General features: G+C 39.7%; 3 protein-coding genes across 6 annotated transcripts in view; 1 reads left to right on the top strand and 2 right to left on the bottom strand.

The window, feature by feature from the left end:
- The first annotated feature begins 16 nt into the window (after window positions 1–16).
- On the top strand, window positions 17–17,261 carry mrps35 (mitochondrial ribosomal protein S35). The gene is made up of 8 exons (XM_061969397.2): window positions 17–377; window positions 4,247–4,299; window positions 4,379–4,546; window positions 8,221–8,281; window positions 9,367–9,506; window positions 13,382–13,491; window positions 13,574–13,643; window positions 16,941–17,261. The coding sequence occupies exons 1-8, from the start codon at window positions 248–250 to the stop codon at window positions 17,202–17,204; spliced, it is 996 nt and encodes a 331-aa protein (XP_061825381.2). The 5' UTR covers window positions 17–247; the 3' UTR covers window positions 17,205–17,261.
- Window positions 17,245–19,986, bottom strand: LOC133612776 (uncharacterized). Its single transcript, XM_072914025.1, has 3 exons — window positions 19,761–19,986; window positions 19,526–19,654; window positions 17,245–17,762 (listed from the first exon to the last, which is right to left on the bottom strand). Exons 1-3 carry the CDS (start codon window positions 19,984–19,986, stop codon window positions 17,245–17,247), a joined length of 873 nt encoding a protein of 290 aa, XP_072770126.1.
- Window positions 19,987–21,318: 1,332 nt separating this feature from the next.
- Window positions 21,319–23,882, bottom strand: part of LOC133612775 (transcriptional enhancer factor TEF-3-like) — an 84,472-nt gene continuing 81,908 nt past the window's right edge. For all 4 annotated transcript variants that reach the window (XM_072913880.1, XM_072913879.1, XM_072913878.1 and 1 more), the window contains one exon: window positions 21,319–21,990. In XM_072913880.1, coding sequence (XP_072769981.1) covers window positions 21,877–21,990 — 114 coding nt within the window. In that variant the 3' untranslated portion in view covers window positions 21,319–21,876. The remainder of the gene's footprint in view (window positions 21,991–23,882) is intronic.

Genomic DNA, 23,882 nt, shown 5'->3' on the forward strand with positions numbered 1-23,882 from the left:
GTAAGCGAACGCCCCGCTTAAGAGCCAGAAGGCAGCAGCTGTGAAGTTCGTGTGCTCACAGATGACAAATACAAGCCATTTTTTAAATATTTTGTATAAATATTACAAAGTGTTAGCCTGCTTCTTCGCGTAGAATAGGACTGTGTGGTAACTATGTACTAGCCAGTAGGGGTGCTAACTTCACACCGATGAGCTTGTTGCCAACCACCGATTATTTTGGTCTTTCGTCGGCTTCCGTACTAAGAAGATGGCGTCCAAGTCTAGCAAGATTCTTCTGTCCTTTGGCAGAATAAACATCGCCGGCTTTGGACTGCAAGGTTTGGCACGCAGGGTGACATATGTCACATTCTCACCTGTAAACCCCCCTGCAAATACAAGTGAGTATGATACACATGGCCGAATGCTTTAATGGAAGCATCACGCTAAGCTAAGCTAACGTGGCTAGCTGCTGTCGTGCTAACGAGGTCACTCCTGTTGCTTCTTTATTATATATATGTATATAAATATAACCTTTTCAAATTATATAACTGTGTAGTATAAACGATACTTGGCTGGTTTGGGTGGCATAACAATTGAAGTTGTATCAGAATCATATTGCTTTTTCATCGGCGCATGTTGATGACGTCGGCAAGGTGGCATCATTAACCATAGAGCTGTTATAAGTAGACGCAGCATTGGCTGCTGTGACGCGAGAAATTGGGCCGCCATCTTGAAGTGGTGATGAGGAGCCAGCGAGCAGCCTAAACTGACAGTTGACAGGTAGAAAACAAAGATGCTAAACTGACAGTTGACAGGTAGAAAACAAAGATGCTAAACTGACAGTTGACAGGTAGAAAACAAAGATGCTAAACTGACAATTGACAGGTAGAAAACAAAGATGCTGAACTGACAGTTGACAGGTAGAAAACAAAGATGCTAAACTGCCAGTTGACAGGTAGAAAACAAAGATGCTAAACTGACAGTTGACAGGTAGAAACAAAGATGCTAAACTCACAGGTAGAAAACAAAGATGCTAAACTGACAGTTGACAGGTAGAAAACAAAGATGGTGTTCAGCGTTTTCCTACTCAAATGAGCGGACTGTTGAAAATAGGAATTGGGGGATTACTTTTCACAAGTAAGATTTAACATTAACGTACTATTGGTTGTATTTTGTGAAAAGAATATTAGCACAGAGTTGAGAAGGAGCAACGATCTTCAATTGTATTGAAATTGTAGCCACTAGCAAAAGTGGTGTGGCATCATGCCTTCAGTGTGCATATTGTATATAGTTCTCTGCAAACCTAGGAAATGTTCTATTTTGTCTTCATTATTTTGTCAGAATGTACCAGAATGCTTCATTTGTATGTGAAAATCACAAAGAAATCTTCTGGGGGAGGATGACCCCCCTACAGGGGTTTGCTTTACAAACTTTCAGCCCCACCTAAAACAAAATTCACCAGCCGCAACTGATTATGATGCATTCTCATTTTAAGCAAAGTATAAGACAATACTTTAACAGTATATTTGTAACCAGGAATAAGTCTTCAAGTAACAATATTCAAATACTAACATTGATGGGTAAAACAGAATTTGCTTTTATTCTGAATCTAGTGAAACAGATTGGTGGTTTTAGCTGATATAAAGACTTTCAGTTGTTTACATATGTTTATGTTGACACTTTTATCCAAAGCGACATACATCAAAAATACATATAAAACAATGACTGTAAACATGATCATTTAAGAGAAGAATGTAATAGAAAATATCAATACAAAGTGTCAAGACAGAATAAACTCTCTGCTGCTGCAGCAACAGAGATACAGTCTATAAGATGTATAGATATCTAATGTATTCATACATTGTTTATGTAGCATGTATATATAACCTCATCATATTGTTCCTTCAACTTAAAAATAGCTGACCCTTCTCTGAGATTATATTCCCAGTTTTGATCTGGTCACTTATAGCATATAAGAATATTATAAATAAATAAATGATAAATGGGTTGTACTTGTATAGCGCTTTTCTACCTTCAAGGTACTCAAAGCGCTTTGACACTACTTCCACATTTACCCATTCACACACACATTCACACACTGATGGAGGGAGCTGCCATGCAAGGCGCTAACCAGCACCCATCAGGAGCAAGGGTGAAGTGTCTTGCTCAGGACACAACGGACATGACGAGGTTGGTACTCAGTGGCCTAGTGGACCGACTCAGTGGCTTAGTGGTTAGAGTGTCCGCCCTGAGATCGGTAGGTTGTGGGTTCAAACCCCGGCCGAGTCATACCAAAGACTATAAAAATGGGAGCCATTACCTCCCTGCTTGTCACTCAGCATCAAGGGTTGGAATTGGGGGTTACATCACCAAAAATTATTCCCGGGCGCGGCCACCGCTGCTGCCCACTGCTCCCCTCACCTCCCAGGGGGTGATCAAGGGTGATGGGTCAAATGCAGAGAATAATTTCGCCACACCTAGTGTGTGTGTGTGACAATCATTGGTACTTTAACTTTAACTTTAACTTTAACCAGGGACCCTCGGGTCGCGCACGGCCATTCTTCCACTGCGCCACGCCGTCCCATTATATTACTGTTAAGCAAACTATGAATAATAAAACATGTGTCCTTTATCATAGCTACACGTATGACAAAAAGGGGGTGAAAATCAGTGGTATTCAGTGAGGTAAGATGAATGAAATGCGCTGACAGTTCATTGCTCCTGCCAAATTAATTGCACTGAGTGGAGTGGATCACCACTCCAAGATGGCGGCCCCACGTCTCGTCAGCACCAGTAGGCAGTAGCGCTCCATGCTGCGTACCCTTAGAACATGTCTATGATCATAACAATTGAAGTTGTATCAGAATCATATCGCTTTTTCATCGGCACATGTTGATGACGTCAGCAAGGAGGCATCATTCACTTTCTTTATTTCCTTTCTTTCTTTAGTTGATTTGGAACATGAACACACTTACAGCATAATACATCACATAATTTCTTATCATTTCTCTTTACATCCTGTCCAAAAAGGAGTAGGAAGAAGCAAAGCTTATTTAATCATACGTTCATTTACTGACTTCTTTTTGTAGCACAATCACATCATTGAATGATTAATACAGCAGTTTTTGTAATAGATCATGAAGTCAGTCATAATAAACATACTGAGATGAAAAATATCCCATTTTCAATAAGGTTTTAGGTATTTCTCATAATTCTTCTTCTGTGTACTTTGTAAGCACTATTAATTTGAACAACCTCTTAAACTGGATCATATCAGTACAATGTTTAACTTCTTCCATTCCATAGTTTAATTCCACATACTGATATACTAAAGGTTTTAAGTGTTGTACGAGCATACAGATGTTTTAAATTAGATTTTCCTCCAAGATTATATATCTCCTCTTTAGTGGAGAAGAATTGTTGTACATTCTTGGGTAGCAGGTTATAGTTTGCTTTGTACTTCATTTTAGATGTTTGCAATTTTACCAAATCATTGAACATTAATATCTTTGACTCAATAAATAAAGTGTTTGTATGTTCTCTATATCCAACATTATGTATTATTCTAATTGATCTTTTTTGTAACACAGTTAGTGAATGAAGCGCACATTTGTAGTTATTTCCCTTATTTCTACACAATAACTCAGATATGTTAGACAATATGAAGTCATTTTTGGCCTAGGACGTATTCTGCTTTGTTCATTATTGAAATGTTTCTTGCCACCTTATTTTGTATATGAGATTTCCAGTTCATTTGATCATCTAATAATACTCCCAGAAATCTGGTTTCTTTTACCCTTTCAATATCTACTCCATCTATTGGTATTAGTGTATGATGCTCTTTTCTACTGTTACCAGATAGCATTATTTTAGTTTTACTGAGATTCAAGGATAGTCTGCTTTTGTCAAACCATCTTTTTAATTTGTTCATTTCTTCTGTTATTATTTGTATTAGCTTCTGTGTGTTTTCTCCTGAACAGAAAGCAGTTGTGTCGTCTGCAAATAAAACTAACTTTAAGTCCTTTGTAACTTTACAAATGTCGTTTATACAAAGATTAAACAATCTTGGTCCCAGTATTGATCCCTGGGGTACACCACAAGATATATCTAGCTGTATTGACATATTTTCACCTATCTTCACATATTGCTTCACACTCATTAACTTTGAGTTCTATTATAGTGCACTACTGTAATCACAATCTGCAATCTTTTGAAAGCTTTATCTATATGGTGCTACAGCTGTGCTACAATGATGTTCTTTTCTTAGAGTTTCCAGAGGGAGGCAATAACCCAAAATTTCTGAGAAAAAACAGAAAACCTGTAAGTACTTCCATGAACATGTCTTGTTGTATTATGAAGTAAGACATTGCCATTGTTCATGTGTGTGTGGGCCTGCCAGGAAGGACCACCCAGAACAGAGAAGATGTCAGTGGATCAGGACTGGACTAATGTCTATCCAGCAGCCACCTCCTTCAGAGCGTGTTCTGTCCCCCTACCTGTGAGGATGGGTTACCCGGTGAAAAGAGGTGTTTCCCTGGGAAAGAAAGGCAATCTGGAGCTGATCAAGGTCAGACATTGTTCTTGTCATTAATCATCACTTCATTGTCTCAGTGTCTACATGATCCCATGACGCCTTGCTCTTGCTGCTCTGACTTTGTCCTGGATTATTGAAACGTTATGTCTTGCGGCATATGTTTTTAGTAACTTTTTAACATTCTTAGCTCCCACAAATGTACAAATAAGAAAACCCTTGTGAAGGTAATTGGCAGGTTCTTGTTGCAAATATTAGACATTGAAACATCAGCTCCATCAAATGTTCTGGCCTCATACATAGTGGGCATCCTCTGTATACAGAACACGGTTGTATAAAAGCAAAAGGGGAAGACAGAAGTGCGTTTAACAAGCCGCATGCAACGTCAGCATCATAGCTAACAGCGCTGCAGCTACAATTGGTATTTATGGGCACTAAAACATACTTTTGTTGCATTCCGGAAGAAAGAAATTATAATGTTATTTATCTTTGGTACCTATATTAAAAAATAATGAATTACCTATATGTAGACATGTCCCCATTTTGGTCATGGGATGCAATGGAAGGCTGATGTTTGCCTTTTTTAACTGATTGGCGATCAGCTAATGAGCTGCTGAGCCTAGTCCATCTTTACCGTAGCTGTGCCCCAGTGTTTACGTGGCTAAAGACTGTACTCGCTAAGGTGGACACAATTACGTACCTGCCAACTACTCCGGTTTTCCCGTAATTAGTACGGTTTTCATCAACCTATTCCGGGTTACGGTTGCAGTGATAAAAAATACGGTTTTTCATTAATTAAATTTGTATTTATTTTTTTAAAGTTTTATTCACGAAATCACGTAACAACAATCACAATCGACACTGCTTCCCGTAACTTCCTATCGAGCCATTCCGAATGCCATGCGGGAGGCTATTTATAGCACCGCTGCCAAGCACGAGGCACCAGTTGCCATTGTTTCCAAACGAGCGAACGATCATGGAATCAGCCGGAGAAAAATCGCAAACGAGTCTTAAACCGAAAAGAAAACTGCAGTCATTCCGTGAAGAATATTCAAAAGCCTATCCGGGAATAATTATCCGTTCCAAAAAGGGTGAAAACTACGCGAATTGCACCTTGTGCAGACAAGATTTTTCGATCGGACACGGAGGAATTAGCGATGTAAAAGACCACGTTGGGACAAAAAAACACAAGTCTAATGCCGTTGCTAAATTTGGATTTTAGCCACAAAAAGGTAATGACACCAATGTTATCTATTGGAATTGTTTAGTACTGTTATACTGTTAAAAGTGTTTATACTATTTATGCTTTCAAGTCCAAGTTGAAGAAATCTTGTTAAATGTTGACAGCATAACTACCAAAATACAGAAGTATGTCCTTAATATTTTTGCAGTGCTATTTCTGTTGAAAAGTTCAAATGATTACATTAGAGATGTGATGTGCCACTTTTCAAGTGTCTGATGGCTTAAATTCATTTTCATTCATTTTTCATATTTTGAATTCTTTTGAAAGGCTTACAAAAAAACTACATTTGAATTGTAATTCCATGCTATTGACAGGACTATTAATTTTAATGAAGTTAGCTTACCATGTTTACAGTATGATCATTGTGATAGAAATGTGAATTTTAGGCACAGAATATATTTTACAATTGAACAAGGCAGTAGATTATACAAGCTTGGACAGAAAGTTAATAATGACACCAATTTTTTTTTAATGGAATTGTTTAGTACTGTTTTACCATTTGTTTACTGTAAAAAGTGTTTATACTTTCAATTAACAAATGGAAGTCTTGTGAAAGGTTGACAGGATAACTGGCATTAACTGTCAAAATAATTTCAAACTATTGAAGTTATCTTACAGAATAAACATGTCAATCAACCCATATGATTTTTGCTGTAATATTTTTGTTTTGAAAAGTCACTGTGACTGATAGAAAAGTGATGGTTTTAGCAACATTTTAACCTGTCTGAATGCAATCAATCATTTTGCGTCGGGGGGCCTGAACCCCCCACCAGGACTTTGTCCTGGACCTACCGGGGCCTGCGGCCCCTGGACCCTGGCTACTAGGTTTTTCTGATTTCAAAAGTTGGCAGGTATGCAATTACATGTTCTAGTATATTCCTTGTTACACACATGCAGGAGTTGCATCAATTCCAAGGGGATACATGTCTTACCAGAACACTGGCTCAAATTTGGGAACAAGCTGCAGCAAATGAATCATTTATCCACACGAAGATGCTAATTCTCACCACCATGGCGGAAAATAAACTGTTTCTTCAAAGTTACGTCATCACTGGAGGACTAGAGGAAAATGAATGACTAAGCATGCTGCTACACACACACACACACACACACCGAGTAGGACGACACAAGAAGCTAACCGCTAAAGCGTTAATGTAAAGTAGAAGTGAGCCATCCAGATGTCGATACTATCCATACTCAGTATGTACATGATAATGAAGTGATTGGATCAATATTTAGTTCAATATTTTCTCTTTTTACCAAATATTTTTTGGCGTGTTGTTTACGAGCTGCGGGAGTAAGTCTCTGGATGCAGGAAGACTTTAAGGGCAAAACACAAATGATTTGAATGAGAGCCAATAGTTTTGCTTTTGTTTAGTTTTTGTGCAATAGCCACTTTATTTTGTTAAAAATAAATTGTGTATAGCATTCAATACCACAAATTAATACCAATCATCCATCCATCCATCTTCTTCCGCTTATCCGAGGTCGGGTCGCGGGGGCAGCAGCCTAAGCAGGGAAGCCCAGACTTCCCTCTCCCCAGCCACTTGGTCCAGTTCCTCCCGGGGGATCCCGAGGCGTTCCCAGGCCAGCCGGGAGACATAGTCTTCCCAGCGTGTCCTGGGTCTTCCCCGTGGCCTCCTACCGGTCGGACGTGCCCTAAACACCTCCCGAGGGAGGCGATCGGGTGGCATCCTGACCAGATGCCCGAACCACCTCATCTGGCTCCTCTCCATGTGGAGGAGCAGCGGCTTTACTTTGAGCTCCTCCCGGATGACAGAGCTTCTCACCCTATCTCTAAGGGAGAGCCCTGCCATCCGGCGGAGGAAACTCATTTGGGCCGCTTGTACCCGTGATCTTGTCCTTTCGGTCATAACCCAAAGCTCATGACCATAGGTGAGGATGGGAACGTAGATCGACCGGTAAATTGAGAGCTTTGCCTTCCGGCTCAGCTCCTTCTTCACCACAACGGATCGATACAGCGTCCGCATTACTGAAGATGCCGCACCGATCCGCCTGTCGATCTCACCATCCACTCTTCCCTCACTCGTGAACAAATTAATACATAATGTGATTTACAACTATACTTGCACATTCTAAATGTAATAATATAAGCTTTATAAAAGTGTATTATTGCGTTTACTTTAGTTACTTGCTATTAAACATTTTCTCTTCTGCAAAAGCATCTGATCAGAACAGATCAGAGACCGACAAACTATATGTATTAGTATGTATTGGTAATGTAGAGGAATACGTGCTATATTCTCTTTGTGTGAAGTTTTTTTTTTAGTAAACCTTAAAAAAGGAACATTGCATGTTTACTTGCCAGTCTGCAACAGAGCAGTGTTGTTACACAATCAGAATTATATTGACATAACACTACCATTGAACCCATTCCAAGTTGATTAATTGTTCAACCGTTAAGCATGTGAAATGTGTGTTATCTCTCCTTTAAATGTTTTTGTAGGTTCCAAACTTTCTACACTTGACACCCATAGCCATCAGGAAACATTGTGAAGCCCTCAAACGTAAGTCCTTTCCTTGTACCGTATTTTCCGCACCATAAGGTGCCCTGGGTTATAAGCCGCGCCTTCAATGAACGGCATATTTCAAAACTTTGTCCACCTATAAGCCGCCCCGTGTTGTAAGCCGCATCTAACTGCGCTAAAGGAATGCCAAAAACCAGTCAGATAGGTCAGTCAAACTTTAATAATATATTAAAACCAGCGTGATGTGGGCGCGCATGGAATCGTATATCAACATGGACGGAGCTGCGTGAAAAAAGCCACCCGGCCTCTTCGCGTAAACTTAAACTTACCTTAACCACTCGCTCATCTTTTCTTCATCCATCCCTTCGAGTTAGCTTTTATGATGACGCCGGCTGGTAAGGTCTCTTTTGGCAAGGTCTTCCTTTTGAATATCACCATGGGTGGAAGTTTCTGGCCATTAGCATGGCAAGCTAGAACCACAGTGAAGGATGACTTCTCATTCCCTGTGGTGCGAATATTCACCGTACGTGCTCCCGTTGTATCCACAGTGCGGTTCACAGGAATATCAGTTGCTGTGAAATAGTAATCCGTGTGCGGATGGAGAGATTGCGTCTTTTCATGAACCGGATCCCTGTCGCTTAGTAGGAGCCATTTTGTGGTCTTTACAGATGTAAACACACAAAGGAAATGAAACGTACGGTAATATCCGCGCGCTTTTTCTTCTTCTACGCGGGCGGGTGGTTGCTTACAGTAGAAGAAGAAGCGCTTCCTGTTCTATGGGGGCGGGTGCTTACCTTGGCGGTTGCTTGCGTAGAAGAAGAAGCGCTTCCTGTTCTACCGGGAAAAAAGATGGCGGCTGTTTACCGAAGTTGCGAGACCGAAACTTTATGAAAATGAATCTTAATATTAATCCATATATAAAGCGCACTGTCAGCTTTTGAGAAAATTTGTGGTTTTTAGGTGCGCCTTATAGTGCGGAAAATACGGTACTCACTTTTTAGGGATAAAACTAAGTTACTTCTTTAAAATATGTAATGAATATATATTTTATTTCACTTTAACCTTTTATTGCTTCAATTCTAAGAAATGTATAAAAAAGTATGTCCCAATGTGTTGTTGTTTAGCTTTCTGCAACGAATGGCCGTCATCCTTGGACACGGACGCCAAATGTGACCAGCACTTTCCTGTCAAAGTGGAGACCAGCGACTACGTCTCTGCGGGTCTCTCTCTGCGAAACCCCGCCGCCCGTGTCCTTCATCTTCGAGTGAGTTTTTTTTTTTTTTGGTGACCTCAATGCTGGCATCCTCTCCTGCGGACTTCTGATGCAAAGAAAAATGCACAGAGTGGGATTACAGATTTATGGGTAAGAAATAATCACCAGCTGATGTGGTTTATCTGATTATCTGGAGATGACTTATTGTCCTCTAGCCAAGCACACCTGCTAGTTTAAGATCATCATTATATTTGATCACGCTGTTGCTTATATTTGGACACCTCATTACCAAAATATGACAAAGAGCGCTCATCAGTGTGCTATTGGATAGAAGATTGTGCAAGTGTGCCTATTGTTGTGGCCGGTGAGAGTACAATATTGTGCTATAAAAGATATTTTACACTTAGTTTTAAGTGTTTGCACACCCTCCAAATATCATTTTTAAATGCTGATAAATAAGTAAAATTGCATGTTTTTTTTTAATTAGCTGTTTTCTTTCCATTCTATTTTATATTTCAGCACCTCATTAACACTTGAAACAGAATATTTCAGAATGTCATTTCCTACCAGGGCAAGTTAAATTGGGCCTTTTTGTTTTTTTACCTTTTTAATCACTGACCATCTGTTCCGGCGACACTTTCCCCCGTTAGATTATATCAGCAAGGTAGGAATTACTGTGACATTAATCCCACTGGATTAGGCAGAAAAATAATCTAACAGATTGTGAACAAATAGGCCCTAAAATAAACAAGCATGTTTATGCAGTTTATTTATCTTTTGTTAATTAAAGAAAATACACAATGGAAGTTTTGATCTCACCATAGCAGCAGTGCACAAAAAAGGCAGAATTTTCACTTTTTTGACTCATTACAAGCCTTTAGCTTCCCTGGACAAACTGCAAAATGTTGCTGATGTCTAATCTGCCGCAGCCAAGGCTTAAAGGTTATGTTTGGGTCACAGCAGTACCAAGTATAGGAGTTAAACAAGAGTGATGCACATCCGCCTATCTGCAGTCTGAAGACCTGACTGTTCGACTTAAGCATCACCACCAGGGGGAGCCATTGCAACTTGATTTAACCCTTTGATGCATAACATATGCACACCCCTTTTAATGCACAACATGGGTCAAAAATGACCCGCATCAATTTCCCATGTTATTTCATGCTGCCTGAGTGTTTCTTTGCTGTATCTTTTGAAATCAATGTATTTTATAATTTAATAATTCAAGTATTCTTTAAAAATCTTGTTTTTGATTACCACAAATCATTATTTATATTTTTCTTACCATACCTTATGAACAAAAGTATTTTTTGTAATACTACATCAAGTTTACACACATGGGTCAAAAATGACCCATTATCCAAGTGCGATTTAAAAATGGATGAAGGCATATTACAATAATATTTTACTTCAAATACTTATTTTAGATGTGATTCGGGCCAAACAATCATACATTTATTATTTGAAACCTGTTTATTTGTCATTTTGGCAAACATCTGGCAGTAACAAAAATACATTTGTGAATTAGACCAACGTAAAATAAAATTGTCAATTCAGTTCTTATGATTCTTTTATTCTTTATTAGTTAGTAATCAGATTCCTCACATGTAGCACACATTACCACTGTGCGTTTGTGCTCCTTGCACACAGGCTTCTTGCACTGCGAACACCAGCTGCTGACTTTTCTGTCTTTGGCAGATGGGCAGATCGCACACCTCTTCCTCTTCGCCGCACCCTTCTGTCTAATGTCCTCTTCTGGTTGGGTGGTGACTATGGTGTGTTTTTCTATCCCGCATCTTCCCATTGCCTCTATGATATGCTTTTGGAGTGTGGGTATGCCCTCCATGCGCCTCTTCATATGTGGCATGACCAGCTCTTTGCCCAGCTCCTTGATGAATAGTCGGCGTGCATTGGAGACACCACCCATGTAACCAGGGTGTTCTGCAGTGAAGTTGGTGTGGTTTTGAGGGTGGCAATATCCAGCATATTGTACCAGAGCACCATGGGCCACCTCCGTGTTCTCCGCTTGCATGTGTAGGTGCCAACCATTGGATCTGTTGTGTCCACTCCTCCTTTTGTTCTTTTGTAGTACAGTATCACTTCTGGTTTCTTCTTCTGACTGTCATCCACTGCTTTGTCATCATGCATTGTGCTCAGAAGGAATTAATTCCTCTTTCTTGACACTTCTCCACGTTTTCCCTTTAGCTGCGGCTGCTCTTCGTCCCTCTAAGTTGGTGCATTTTAGAACCTCCTCAATGATGTTGTCACTGATTAACATATCCCATGCATCTTTCGGTGAAACAACTCTTGATCCAGGTGTAGGTCCTGGGTAGCTTCTGAGCCTCAGAATGTTACGGCTTCTTGTTCTGCTGGAAGTGGGGGGATCCTCATTCCAGTAAGACCCCTTTTTACTCAGTCTATTGGACTGGGTCTGTGCTTCCTCTTCTGAGGATTCATCATCAGATGAGTCACCTATGTTTATGTCTTCTTCATCTAGGAGAGCTGGATTTGAAGACACACCCACATCTTCAGCTTGATCCTAGGGCCAGGGGCGCCGCTAGGGATTTTGGGCCCCATGAAAAGAATCTTTACAGGGCCCCCAACACAGTGTCATTATTTTTTCTGTATTATAATTTCATCATCATTAGGGGCCTCTCTGGGCCCCCCTCCATCATGGGCCCCTAGAATCTGTCTCCTTTACCCCCCCCTTTTCGGCGCCCCTGCCTGGGGCACATAGTCAGGGTCATCATAACCCCCCCCAGAAGGTTTCTCATAGTCATTCACATCGACGTCCCACTGGGGTGAGTTTTTCCTTGCCCTTATGTGGGCTTTGTACCGAGGATGTCGTTGTGGCTTGTGCAGCCCTTTGAGACACTTGTGATTTAGGGCTATATAAATAAACATTGATTGATTGATTGATCATCCTCAGATATTTCAGACTCCGAATCATTTCCAATCGCCTCCTCATCTGGTTCTTCATCCAGCATCCTTAGAACCATCTCAGCTGTAAATCTTTTAGCCATACTCTGGATAAAGCAAATCAAACGTACCATACTGTAAAATGCACATCAATCTAAATTTCTATCTTGAGTTTTATGTTGGTGACCCAGCTATAAGATTAGTTTAGCTAACAAGAATATGTCAACAGTTAGCTAATAGTATTGCAAATATTTCCCTTTCTGACAAGTGACGCACTAAATTATGCCAACCCTTTCACAAGGCATCAAATATTTTCTTAGGTAGAACAATTGTAAAAGAACTTACTTACTTATCAGATGTTCAAAGGTGTTGAGTAGAAAAATGTGTCAGGTGAGTAGTTGTCCACACCAAATACATTCCTAATTGCAAACATGCTCAAATTCAAAAGGTTCCTACCAAATGTCACAGTGAATGCAGGTGGGTCATTTCTGACCCATGTGTGTGAAGTTGATGTATGAATACAAAAGCTGTGCTTGTTCATAGAGTAAGAAAGGAAACATAAAAAGTATGATTTTAGCTGAACAAAAACATGATATTTACTGAATATATGTGATAGTAAACGATAAAATACATTTATTTGAAATATATAGCAAAGCAACGCTCAGGCTAACATGAAATAACATAGAAAATACATGTGGGTCATTTTTGACCCATGTTGTGTATTGGAAGGGTAGTAATACAAAAGTCATTTTTATTCAAAAATTATGAAGAGAAAGAATAAAATAACAATGTTTAATGACCAAAAACAAGTTAATTGGGGAATACCTGGAATACTGAAAGATTACATTCAATTATTGCAAAGAAACAGATAATAAAAACTTGGTTGGGTCACATTTGACCCATGTTATGCATCAAAGGGTTAAGCCATTTGTGGAACATTTGTTTGACTACTAAAAGTTACACAATCCAACATCAAACTGTGTTGTTTTGTTTTTCTTCTGTCTCAGGTCAAGCTGTCCGCCCTCAACCTGGATGAGCATGCTAGGAAGAAGATGATCAAACTGGTAGGAGAGAGATACTGCAAAGAAACCGACGTCCTCACCATCACAACCGAAAGGTGAACACTCCCGTTAGAAGTCATTTTTAGCCCGATAAACTGTATTTCAACTTAAAGAAAGGTACATCTTTCTGTCCAATAGCTGCCCACTGAGACAGCAGAATTATGACTACGCCATGTACCTGCTCACCGTACTTTACCACGAGTCTTGGGTGAGTGCAAACAGGTTGATGTAGCAGCAAATGCATTTTACTACGTTTGGTCGTCATGATTAGCCAATATTACACAAGTTCAAAATATTATGTTATGTTATCAGCAAGTTAATTGTTTTTACAACATTACCATTTTTAGATTTTTCATATAATTATAATTGATCAATCCACTACATTTATTGCTTAACAGTTGTTTATATAAGTAAATTTGACTAATGACAACTCTAATGGCACAGGCTTGTATTATAGTTACCTCTGCCAAGGAGATTTCATATATTGATTCCATTTATTTGTTTTTTTAATTGTAATTTTTTATTTTATCGATTTAATTTACCATTTTTATTGATTTATATTAAAAAAAAATATTTTTATAGGTTTTATTTTTAGTATTTACATAGCAATGTTTTATATTTGTTATTCAAAGTAATTACACTTTTTAAAAAAAAATATTTTTATTATTTTGAAACCAATCTTTCTTGACATAATTTTACAACTAATAAAATAAATACAAATCCAGGAGGTAGGATTCGGTGCTAATCAACATTTATAGTGTTCGGGGTTGGATATGTATAATAGTCGATTAATGGATTGATTGCTGTAAATGCTGCTAATTTTGTGGATTTTTTTCTCCCTTCCTAAGTCAGTACACAAGTTTAATTGTAATATTTTTCACCCATTGACCATCAGGTTAATTTAGACAATTATCCATTCACTTAGTGCAGGGGTGTCCAGACTTTTTCTACTGAGTAGTGAATAATAAAAATACAAAAGATGCAATGGGAATTTTGATATTTTTATACATGTAAAAACGCCAAAAATGTGTACATGTATTCTAAGAAAAATGTGCAAACTTGATAGCACACGCAAAGCTGATCCACTAAATGTGTGCAAAGTGGATTGCGTCAGTTAAGTGAGCAGAATAAGGCGTGCAATCCAGTTAACGTCTCATGTCTTCATTAATATGAAAAATATATGCTCAGCAAAACATCCACGATATTGGGAGGAGAAGAAGCAAATATAATTATGTGATTTATCAACACTCATCACCGTTTTGTGTGCACTTTTTAGTGTTTTATTTAGCACGTGTCAGAAGAAGGTGCAAAGTGACATTTCCACACACAGAGGAGAATCCTCTGTCCTACGTGTGTGTCAGAAATAAAACATGTCTATTCAGCAACATCATTTTATAATTTATCGCTGCTATGTGACTTAAGGGGCTGATTACAAATAATTCAGTTGATGTTTTGGTGTCCTTTAGTATTTTTTTTAATGACGTCCATTTTTTTTCGACATAGAATATAATATATAATATTAAAATACTTCTTAAAAAATCAACCTTTTAAGTATCCATTTTAAAAAGTGGTTTCAATGTAAAAGCACCGCATGGCTGCTTCTAATATGCCCATAAAAAGTAGTAGATGACTCCTGCTTGTTTGAAGTCCGAGCATAACGCCGCATGCTGACATGAATGTGCAGTAAATAAGTAGTGATGTTCTCTATAGTACACGCACTATCCTCATTTAAATAAGGCAGTCTGCACCACTTTACAATTGCACACGCCATTTTATAGCTTGCAAACGCCGTTTACCGCATGGTATTTGGATATTAGTAAATCAGGCCCTTATTGTCCGCTTTGTGTTAGTAATTAGTATCAACATTTTCTCACTTTTGCTCTTTTTTATTCATTGTTTTTATTTTCCCAAAGTGCCACCGGCCAATAAGAAATGACTTGGTGTGCAACATTACAAGGCTGCAGAGGTGGGTAGAGTAGCCAGAAATTGTACTCAAGTAAGAGTACTGTTACTTTAGAGATTTATTACTCAAGTAAAAGTAAGGAGTAGTCACCCAAATATTTACTTGAGTAAAAGTAAAAAGTATGTTGTGAAAAAACTACTCAAGTACTGAGTAACTGATGAGTAACATACACACACATATCATATATATATATATATATATATATATATATACATTGATATATACAGTATATCATTTATATTTATTTATTTTGCCGTTTTTGTTTACATGTTAAAGGTGTTTTAATGAATATACATGCATGTTTAACACATATAGATTCCTTTCTTTCATGAAGGCAAGAATATAAGTTGGTGTATTACCTGATTGTGATGACTTGCATTGATTGTAATCAGACAGTAGTGATGATAACGTCCACGTTTTCAAATGCAGGAGAAAAAAAGTTCCTCCTTTCTGTCTAATACCACATGAAAGTGGTTGGTTTTTGGTATCTTATTTGTCCAGCTTCCATATTCGTTTTCACACACTTTACAAGAAATACATTGGCGGCAAACTCCGTAGCTTGCTAGCTTGTTTGCGCTGGCTTTCGGAGACTCTTATTTTGAAAGCGCAGGTGTGATGGAGCGGCACTTTTATTGTGAAGACAGGAACTGTGCAGTCAGTCTTTAGGCTTTTGACGGGATGTACGGTTGAAATAAAAAAGTGTCTTTTTTCCTTCACACTTTTGATTGATTGATTGAAACTTGTATTAGTAGATTGCACAGTACAGTACATATTCCGTATGATTGACCACTAAATGGTAACACCCCAATAAGTTTTTCAACTTGTTTAAGTCAGGTCATGTGACCGCCTGGCTCTGTTTGATTGGTCCAACGTCACCAGTGACTGCATCTGATTGGTGGAACGGAGTCATACGTCACTAGTGACTGCATTTTATTGGTGGAACGGAGTGAAACGTCACCAGTAAGGCAGGCACTATGAAGGTCTGTCTGACAGACCAAAACAAACAAAGCGTGCATTAACAGATTGATAAAAATCAGTAGCGAGTAGCGAGCTGAATGTAGATAAAAGTAGCGGAGTAAAAGTAGCGTTTCTTCTCTATAAATATACTCAAGTAAAAGTAAAGTAAGTTGCATTAAAACTACTCTTAGAAGTACAATTTATCCCAAAAGTTACTCAAGTAGATGTAACGGAGTAAATGTAGCGCGTTACTACCCAACTCTGCAAGGCTGTAGTCTTTAACTTCCCCTCGCACTTTAAAGCTGCGAGCACGGTGTTTGGTGTCCCGCTGCTATCAGGTGTTGACCCTGATACTGGGCTCTAAGAGAAGTGGACTTGGTCTGCCATGCTTCCTGTCTTCCCCACCACAGGAAGTAGAAGACAGCCATGTGCTGACCTTTAGACCAACAATGGCAGGCACAGTCCTCTGTGATGTTTTTGTAACGCTAGTCCACAAAGACGGGTTGTTGGATGTGATTTTACACCTTAAAGGTCCAAGAAGTCCAGTAGTGCTTCCAGAAATGGACTAATGGTTGCTTTCTTCAGAAAACCGAAGCCTGGGAGGCGGAGAAGACTGTGGCGGACATGGAGGAATATTACTGGGAAGACAGCCCGTCCCAGGAGAACATGATGGACACGCTGCTCCGCACCAAGGCGGTGACGGCAGAGGATGGAAGACGAGAGCAGCTTCTAGGCAGGAGTGAAGTGCAGGAGTACAAGGACTCTGTCACCAGACTGAAGAACCAAGGCGATAGTGAGAGCGCCATGTTGCAGTACAAAGAGGCCGTCATGAAAGTACTCAAGCTGTGACCTACAAGGACTTATGTAGACATGTTACCAAAATAAAAGTTCAACAGCTCTCTTTGACCACGTTGTACTTCATCAGACGCATGGACCCTCGGTAGCCCCTCCCCCTTCGCCTGCAGCCGCAACATGGCAGCAGCAGCAGCAGCAGCACAGTCCCACAGCTCAACAGCGCCACCAGCAGGCTCTGCCACTCCTCTCCTAAACCTGACGACTTCATGTCCTCGCCGCTTGGAGTCGTGCTCCCGCGCTCTTTGACGGACGTCTGGGCCTGCGAGGCGGACGTGGACGTGGGGCCACGCTCGGTGGAAAGGGACGCGGGCGGCGCTGTTGTCACGGTAACGCTGGGCGAAGCCATGAAGGTGGTTGATGTCTCTGCTGGAGGTGTCTTCACAGTGATGCTCGGTGGTGGTTTGACGGTGGCAGGGGGCGGCGGATGGAAGAATTGCCGCTTGTCGGAGGCGGGCAGAGCCTCGGAAGCGTTGAGGCGACTGAAGTGATGCGGCAGCACGCCCACGCTGGAGGTGAGACGCTTCTCAAACACCAACAAGTCAGGATCCATACCTTGCATCAAGTGCACAACAAATTGTACGTTGTTACACCTTCATAAAGTTCAAACTTAGGTTACCTTTAATTAGTCTGATTAATAATTAGTGTGTTTGTTTGTCAAGCCTCGCGTTTCTTCCTCTCTGTGCGTCACCTTTAACAGTAGAATTAACTGAACGCAGTGAGCCCTCTTTTCCGTCATTCACAATCTGTGTCCAGCTGGGCGCCAGCTTGACACACACACACACACACAATTCAGGTCCCTACTAGCGACTCGCAGGTGAGGAGTGTTGCTAAGTAACACTAATCAGGAGAAACAAAATAGGATTGTGATGATTTCAAATGTTTTGTTGTGGGAATATTTCAGCTTTGAGCCCAAAGAGAATGGCAACAAACAAAACGACAACGTCCGACTTTGTTTTTCCAACTGGGAAAAATAATTCACTTAAAGAGGTTCAATATTTATTTCAGTTACATTTTTACTTCATGGAAGCAGAAGAAAATGGATGGATGGAATTTTACTTACAGAAATGAATCCATTTTATTTTTTGTTTATTTATTTATGTTGCCAAATATATTTACCTTCCAAATACAGTGCAATGGTAAACAATTCTACAGTAATGACAAAAGTTGATCTCTTTCTAAATGCTTATTTTCATTATATTATGATTACATTATAAACACTTATCGATGATTTCTTCAGTTTAGGAGCCTGATGTACAAACCCTGTTTCCATATGAGTTGGGAAATTGTGTTAGATGTAAATATAAACGGAATACAATGATTTGCAAATCCTTTTCAAGCCATATTCAGTTGAATATGCTACAAAGACAACATATTTGATGTTCAAACTCATAAACTTTTTTTTTTTGCAAATAATAATTAACTTAGAATTTCATGGCTGCAACACGTGCCAAAGTAGTTGGGAAAGGGCATGTTCACCACTGTGTTACATGGCCTTTCCTTTTAACAACACTCAGTAAACGTTTGGAAACTGAGGAAACTAATTGGAACTAAATGGATTTTGAATAAATGTTCAGGAAATGTTAGAAAAAGGATCGGGAACGAGTGATTAGATTTTGGGGATGATCCGGATCATGGTCTGGATTCAGACTTTTTTTCTTTACTTTTTTTTTTTTACTATTGGGAGAAAAGGCCTGGCTGAGCTCTACATAAAACAAGAATGGAAAGAATTCCACTTTCAAAGCTTCAACAATTAGTTTCCTCAGTTCCCAAACGTTTACTGAGTGTTGTTAAAAGGAAAGGCCATGTAACACAGTGGTGAACATGCCCTTTCCCAACTACTTTGGCACGTGTTGCAGCCATGAAATTCTAAGTTAATTATTATTTGCAAAAAATAAATAAAGTTTATGAGTTTGAACATCAAATATGTTGTCTTTGTAGCATATTCAACTGAATATGGCTTGAAAATGATTTGCAAATCATTGTATTCCGTTTATATTTACATCTAACACAATTTCCCAACTCATATGGAAACGGGGTTTGTAGTTGAATCACATGAATGTGCAAGACACTGCTCACTAAAAACATTTCATGGTGCATTTATTCAATTAAACGGTGTAATGGCCCAAGTACAACAGAACCAAACTGCTGAGTCAGCATTAATAGTGCATGACTGTCACATTTACTAACACAGCTCTTGTGCAGTTACCTAAAAGAATACTTTAGGGGGTTGCCTACAGCCACATTATGCTTTCATCCCGACTAGCTGCGGAAGAGAAGTTATTTGAGCTGAAAGCTCCCAGGTGTGCGGAGCTCACCGTGAGTCAAGTTGTAGAGGACCACCTTGTGTCGCTGGGTGACGATGCAACTCTCCAAGGTGGGACAGTGAAGGTGCAGACAGTTGTCTCGGGTGGAGGCGTAGTCAAAGATGGCCACGTTGCAGGACACTTGGAAAGGAGACAGTCAATGAAAATAAGAGTGTTGCGACCCCAAAAAAGAGACAAGCGGTAGAAAATGGATGGACGGATGGTTGGTGTAAAACAGTGGCCTCACCATTTGTAGTCAGGCAGCAGCTCCGACTGCACCCGAGCGAACTCTCCTCCCGGTAGCTGCGAACAAGACGCGCTCCTCTCCTCTCAGACTCGCCCGTGTCCACGAGGATGCCCGGGAAATGTCGAATCCAGCAGTTTTTGTAATAAGAAGTGGGCGAGCAGCGCGAGTGTGTGCGGCACATCAACGCACCGAGGAGCAGGGCCAGCAGGTCCCGTGAGACGTTCATGGTGGGTGAGTGGAGAGGAAATCTAAGCACTCAGCCTTCCTTAAATAACTGTGGTGAGCCAAGGGGGCGGTTTTAGTGGTAGTCCTCCTCCAGGTGGGACATTGAGAGGCACCAGCGTTAAAGTAGTGATCAAATACTTCTAATCTGTCATGTCTGTGTGATCAGGTTTTATTTTTGGACTTTTTGTGCACTTTTGTTTTGTTTTGTCACCATAGTTACCCATTAGTTTCACCTGTCATGTCACGCACCTGTTGTTAATCATGTCCATAAGTATTTAAGTTCATTCATTTTCTGTTGTTCGTCCTGACGACCTCACACCACATTTATGCTCTGTCCATTCCTCTAAGATCCTGCTTCATGTCCCTTGTCAAATTAAGTTTTGGTTCCATGTTTATAGTCTTTTTGTTTTTCATAGTTTGTTCTCTGCCACTGTGCGTGCTTTTCATTTGTATTTTTTGCTATAGTCTTTTGGTTTCATAGTTTATTCTCCGCCACTGTGCGCGCTTTTGTTTGATCCTTTTTTTTGTATTTATAGTCTTTAAATAAATCATGTACCTTCATTCCCGTCTCGCCCGTGCCAACTTTCCATTGCATCCCGGAAAAGCAAACTCCCAAGATCAAGTCGTGACATAATCATAGTTGTACAAGAACATATGTATTATATACGTGTGTATTAAAGAATTTAGAACTATAAATATACCTCATTCATATGATTAGTAATAGATTGGTTGTCTGAGTCATACCAAAGACTATAAAAATGGGAGCCATTACCTCCCTGCTTGGCACTCAGCATCAAGGCTTGGTTTTGGGGGTTAAATCACCAAAAATGACTCCTGGGCGTGGCCACTGCTGCTGCTCACTGCTCCCCTCACCTCCCAGGGGCTAAACAAGGGTGATGGGTCAAATGCAGAGAATCATTCCGCCACACCTAGTGTGTGTGTGTGTGACAATCATTGGTACTTTAACTTTAACTTGATCAAATATAACAAATTGTAATGAAAAGTAAAATACTATTATTAAAATTATTATAATATAGATAAAATATATTAAAAAAAAAAATCAATAATAATGACTAATAAATTATAATTTATTGCAGACCAAAATAAAATGATCTAGTGAAAATATTTAACAAATGAAATACTGTGAATAAATTATAATACACATTTAAAAAAAACACTAAAATAATATTAATAAATTGGATGTAAATATTTAAAATAAAAAAAATAGTGTGGCAAATTAAGATACAAAATAAAATCAACACATTTAAAACCAAATAAAACACATGTAAGTTAAATGAATAAAAATATATATTCATATTCATGATGGCGTTGACAAAATTGCATTAAAAAAAGCACCAGGAGTAAGTTTTTGTACGAAACAGGTATATTTTTTATCCGACACTTCAGGGCCAATGACATGATGCAATCAGCAGAAACTGTGCTTCAAGGTAGCAATATTGTTATTATTATTATTATTATTAATATTATGTGCCGTTTTGTTGGAGTCACTTTCAAGCCGTAGGACAAAAAGAGAAGAGTTGATAAGAGAAAAGTCCATTTGGCACACAACACACGTGATGGAAACTACTTTAGGTTCCACGTGTTGTTCATCTGTCAGTCAGTAGGTGGCGCCCTGAGTCAGCCTTCACATGCATGACGACTCCAAACAAGCACTAGTAGAATCCAAAACACTCATGCAGGGCTCCTGTGACCAAAGTGCATCATGGTTCTTGTTTCCAACGGCCAGGCCTGCTTGCGGTCTCTGCAGTCCTCATTGGGGACGTCCCAGGGTCCTCAACGTTCCAGCTCCAAGCTCACGGAAGGATGGCGAGCCCTTATGATGGAGGGGAGGGAGGGGCTTCACGGAGGTCGTCGCTACGGTGACATCCTGTCAGTCCTTGACCAGCCGGTAGATGTGGTGCTGGGCGCCGTGCTCGCTGGTGGACACCTCGAAGACGTAGGCCACGCACAGCAGCGTCTCCAGGGTGTCCCTGTTGGTCACCACCTGCAGCACAAAAGGCACTCTAACAACTACGCTGGTCCATTTTAGTTTCACTTTCATCTACATTACAACCGGAATTGGTTGCTGAGGTCATCCAAAAAAGTGCCCAGTGGCAAGGCCCCAGGAGAGGACCAGATTGGCCCCGAGCACCTGGAGGCTCTGGATGTCCTCTCTTCAACCTAGCCTGGAAGTCTGGGGCGGTACAAACCACCGATCTGATCACCTTAGTATCAATCATACTGTACTTGGTATCCTTACAGTCGATATTTGTATCGGTCCGCCCACCCCTGTTTACATTCAAGAGCTCTAGCTTAGCGGTTAGCTCTGCTTAATTGTATCCTACGGAGTGTAGTGTAACCATTCCTTCTTCTGATACTCACTTTGGTGATTTAAAAGCTGCACTGTGGAGGGACATTAGCCAAATGTGTGGGACACAGCTAGAATGTTCCGCCGACATGCATGATCACCACATAATCTATTTAAAGTTCTATCATCTGCCTCATCACACACACTCATACTCATCGCTAACAAGAATACAACTATAAACTTGTACACACACAGTGTTGTCATAGCAACTAAGATATCCAGTTGTGTACATTGAACATCGGGACTCAATAATAATAGAATTGTTAAAAAGCAGCACTTTGTGTACGTAACCAGTGTGTGTGTGTGTGTGTGTGTAGCACTGCAGCATACAACAAACAGACACACTTTTGTCGCCCGCTATGCACTGAATACTGGGCTTGTTGTGTGTGTGTGTGTGTGTGTGTGTGTGTGTGTGTGTGTGTGTGTGTGTGTGTGTGTGTGTGTGTGTGTGTGTGTGTGTGTGTGTGTGTGTGTGTGTGTGTGTGTGTAGTGTGGGCTCAATATGGTCGTTGTCCGTCTGCCAGAAGGAATGAAGCCACAACTGTCTTTCTACCATCTGGTTACCATGGCGACACACACAAACTTGTTTTAGGAAGAAGAAAAAAACCCAAACATGGCAAAATGGCGACATGTTTCAAAGGCAGAAAAAGTCTGGTGTGATATGAATATTATTTAGGTTGCATGTTAGAGGATGAGGTCGACAATCAAGAGGATAAACTGTGGAGCTCATAAACTACGGTTGTCTCCATACCGCTACCAAAATTATTTACATACTTTTCGGTACTTTTCTAAAAGGGGACCAAAAAATGTCATGAAACATGTTTATTATTGTCATTTAGTCCTTAAATAAAATAGTGACAACTTGTCTTTTAGTAGTAAGTAAACAAACAAAGACTCCTAATTAGCAGTAACATATTGTGTCATTTATACACCTATTATTTTATACACATTATGAGGGACAAACTGTAAAAAATGGATTATTCACCTACTTGTTCATTTACTGTTAATATCTGCTTATTTTCTCTTTGAACATGTTCTATCTACACTTCTGTTCAAATGTAATAATCACTTATTCTTCTCTTCTTTCATACTTGACATTAGTTTTGGATGATACCACACATTTAGGTATGGATGTGATACCAAGTAGTTACAGGATCATACATTGGTCATATTCAAAGTCCTCGTGTGTCCAGGGACGTATTTACTGACTTTATAAACATAATATACATTTAAAACAAAAAACAAAAGAAGATTTGGTGATGCCAAAAAATATCGATGTAATCATAGTAGTATCGACTAGATACACTCTTGTACTTGGTATCATTACAGTGGATGTCAGGTGTAGATCCACCCATGGCGTTTGTTTACATTGTGACGGTGGTGAGCTATTGTATCCTCCTACGGTGTGTAGTGAAGCATGTTTAGCTATTCCTCATCCTTCAGTGATAATGCTACTTGTAAGAAACATACTTTATTTGTCGCCATGGAGACCAGGATTAGTGATTTAGAAGTAGCTAAAACACTGTGGA

This window comes from Nerophis lumbriciformis, linkage group LG10 (genome assembly GCF_033978685.3).
Source record: "Nerophis lumbriciformis linkage group LG10, RoL_Nlum_v2.1, whole genome shotgun sequence".
Taxonomy (NCBI): Eukaryota; Metazoa; Chordata; class Actinopteri; order Syngnathiformes; family Syngnathidae; genus Nerophis; species Nerophis lumbriciformis.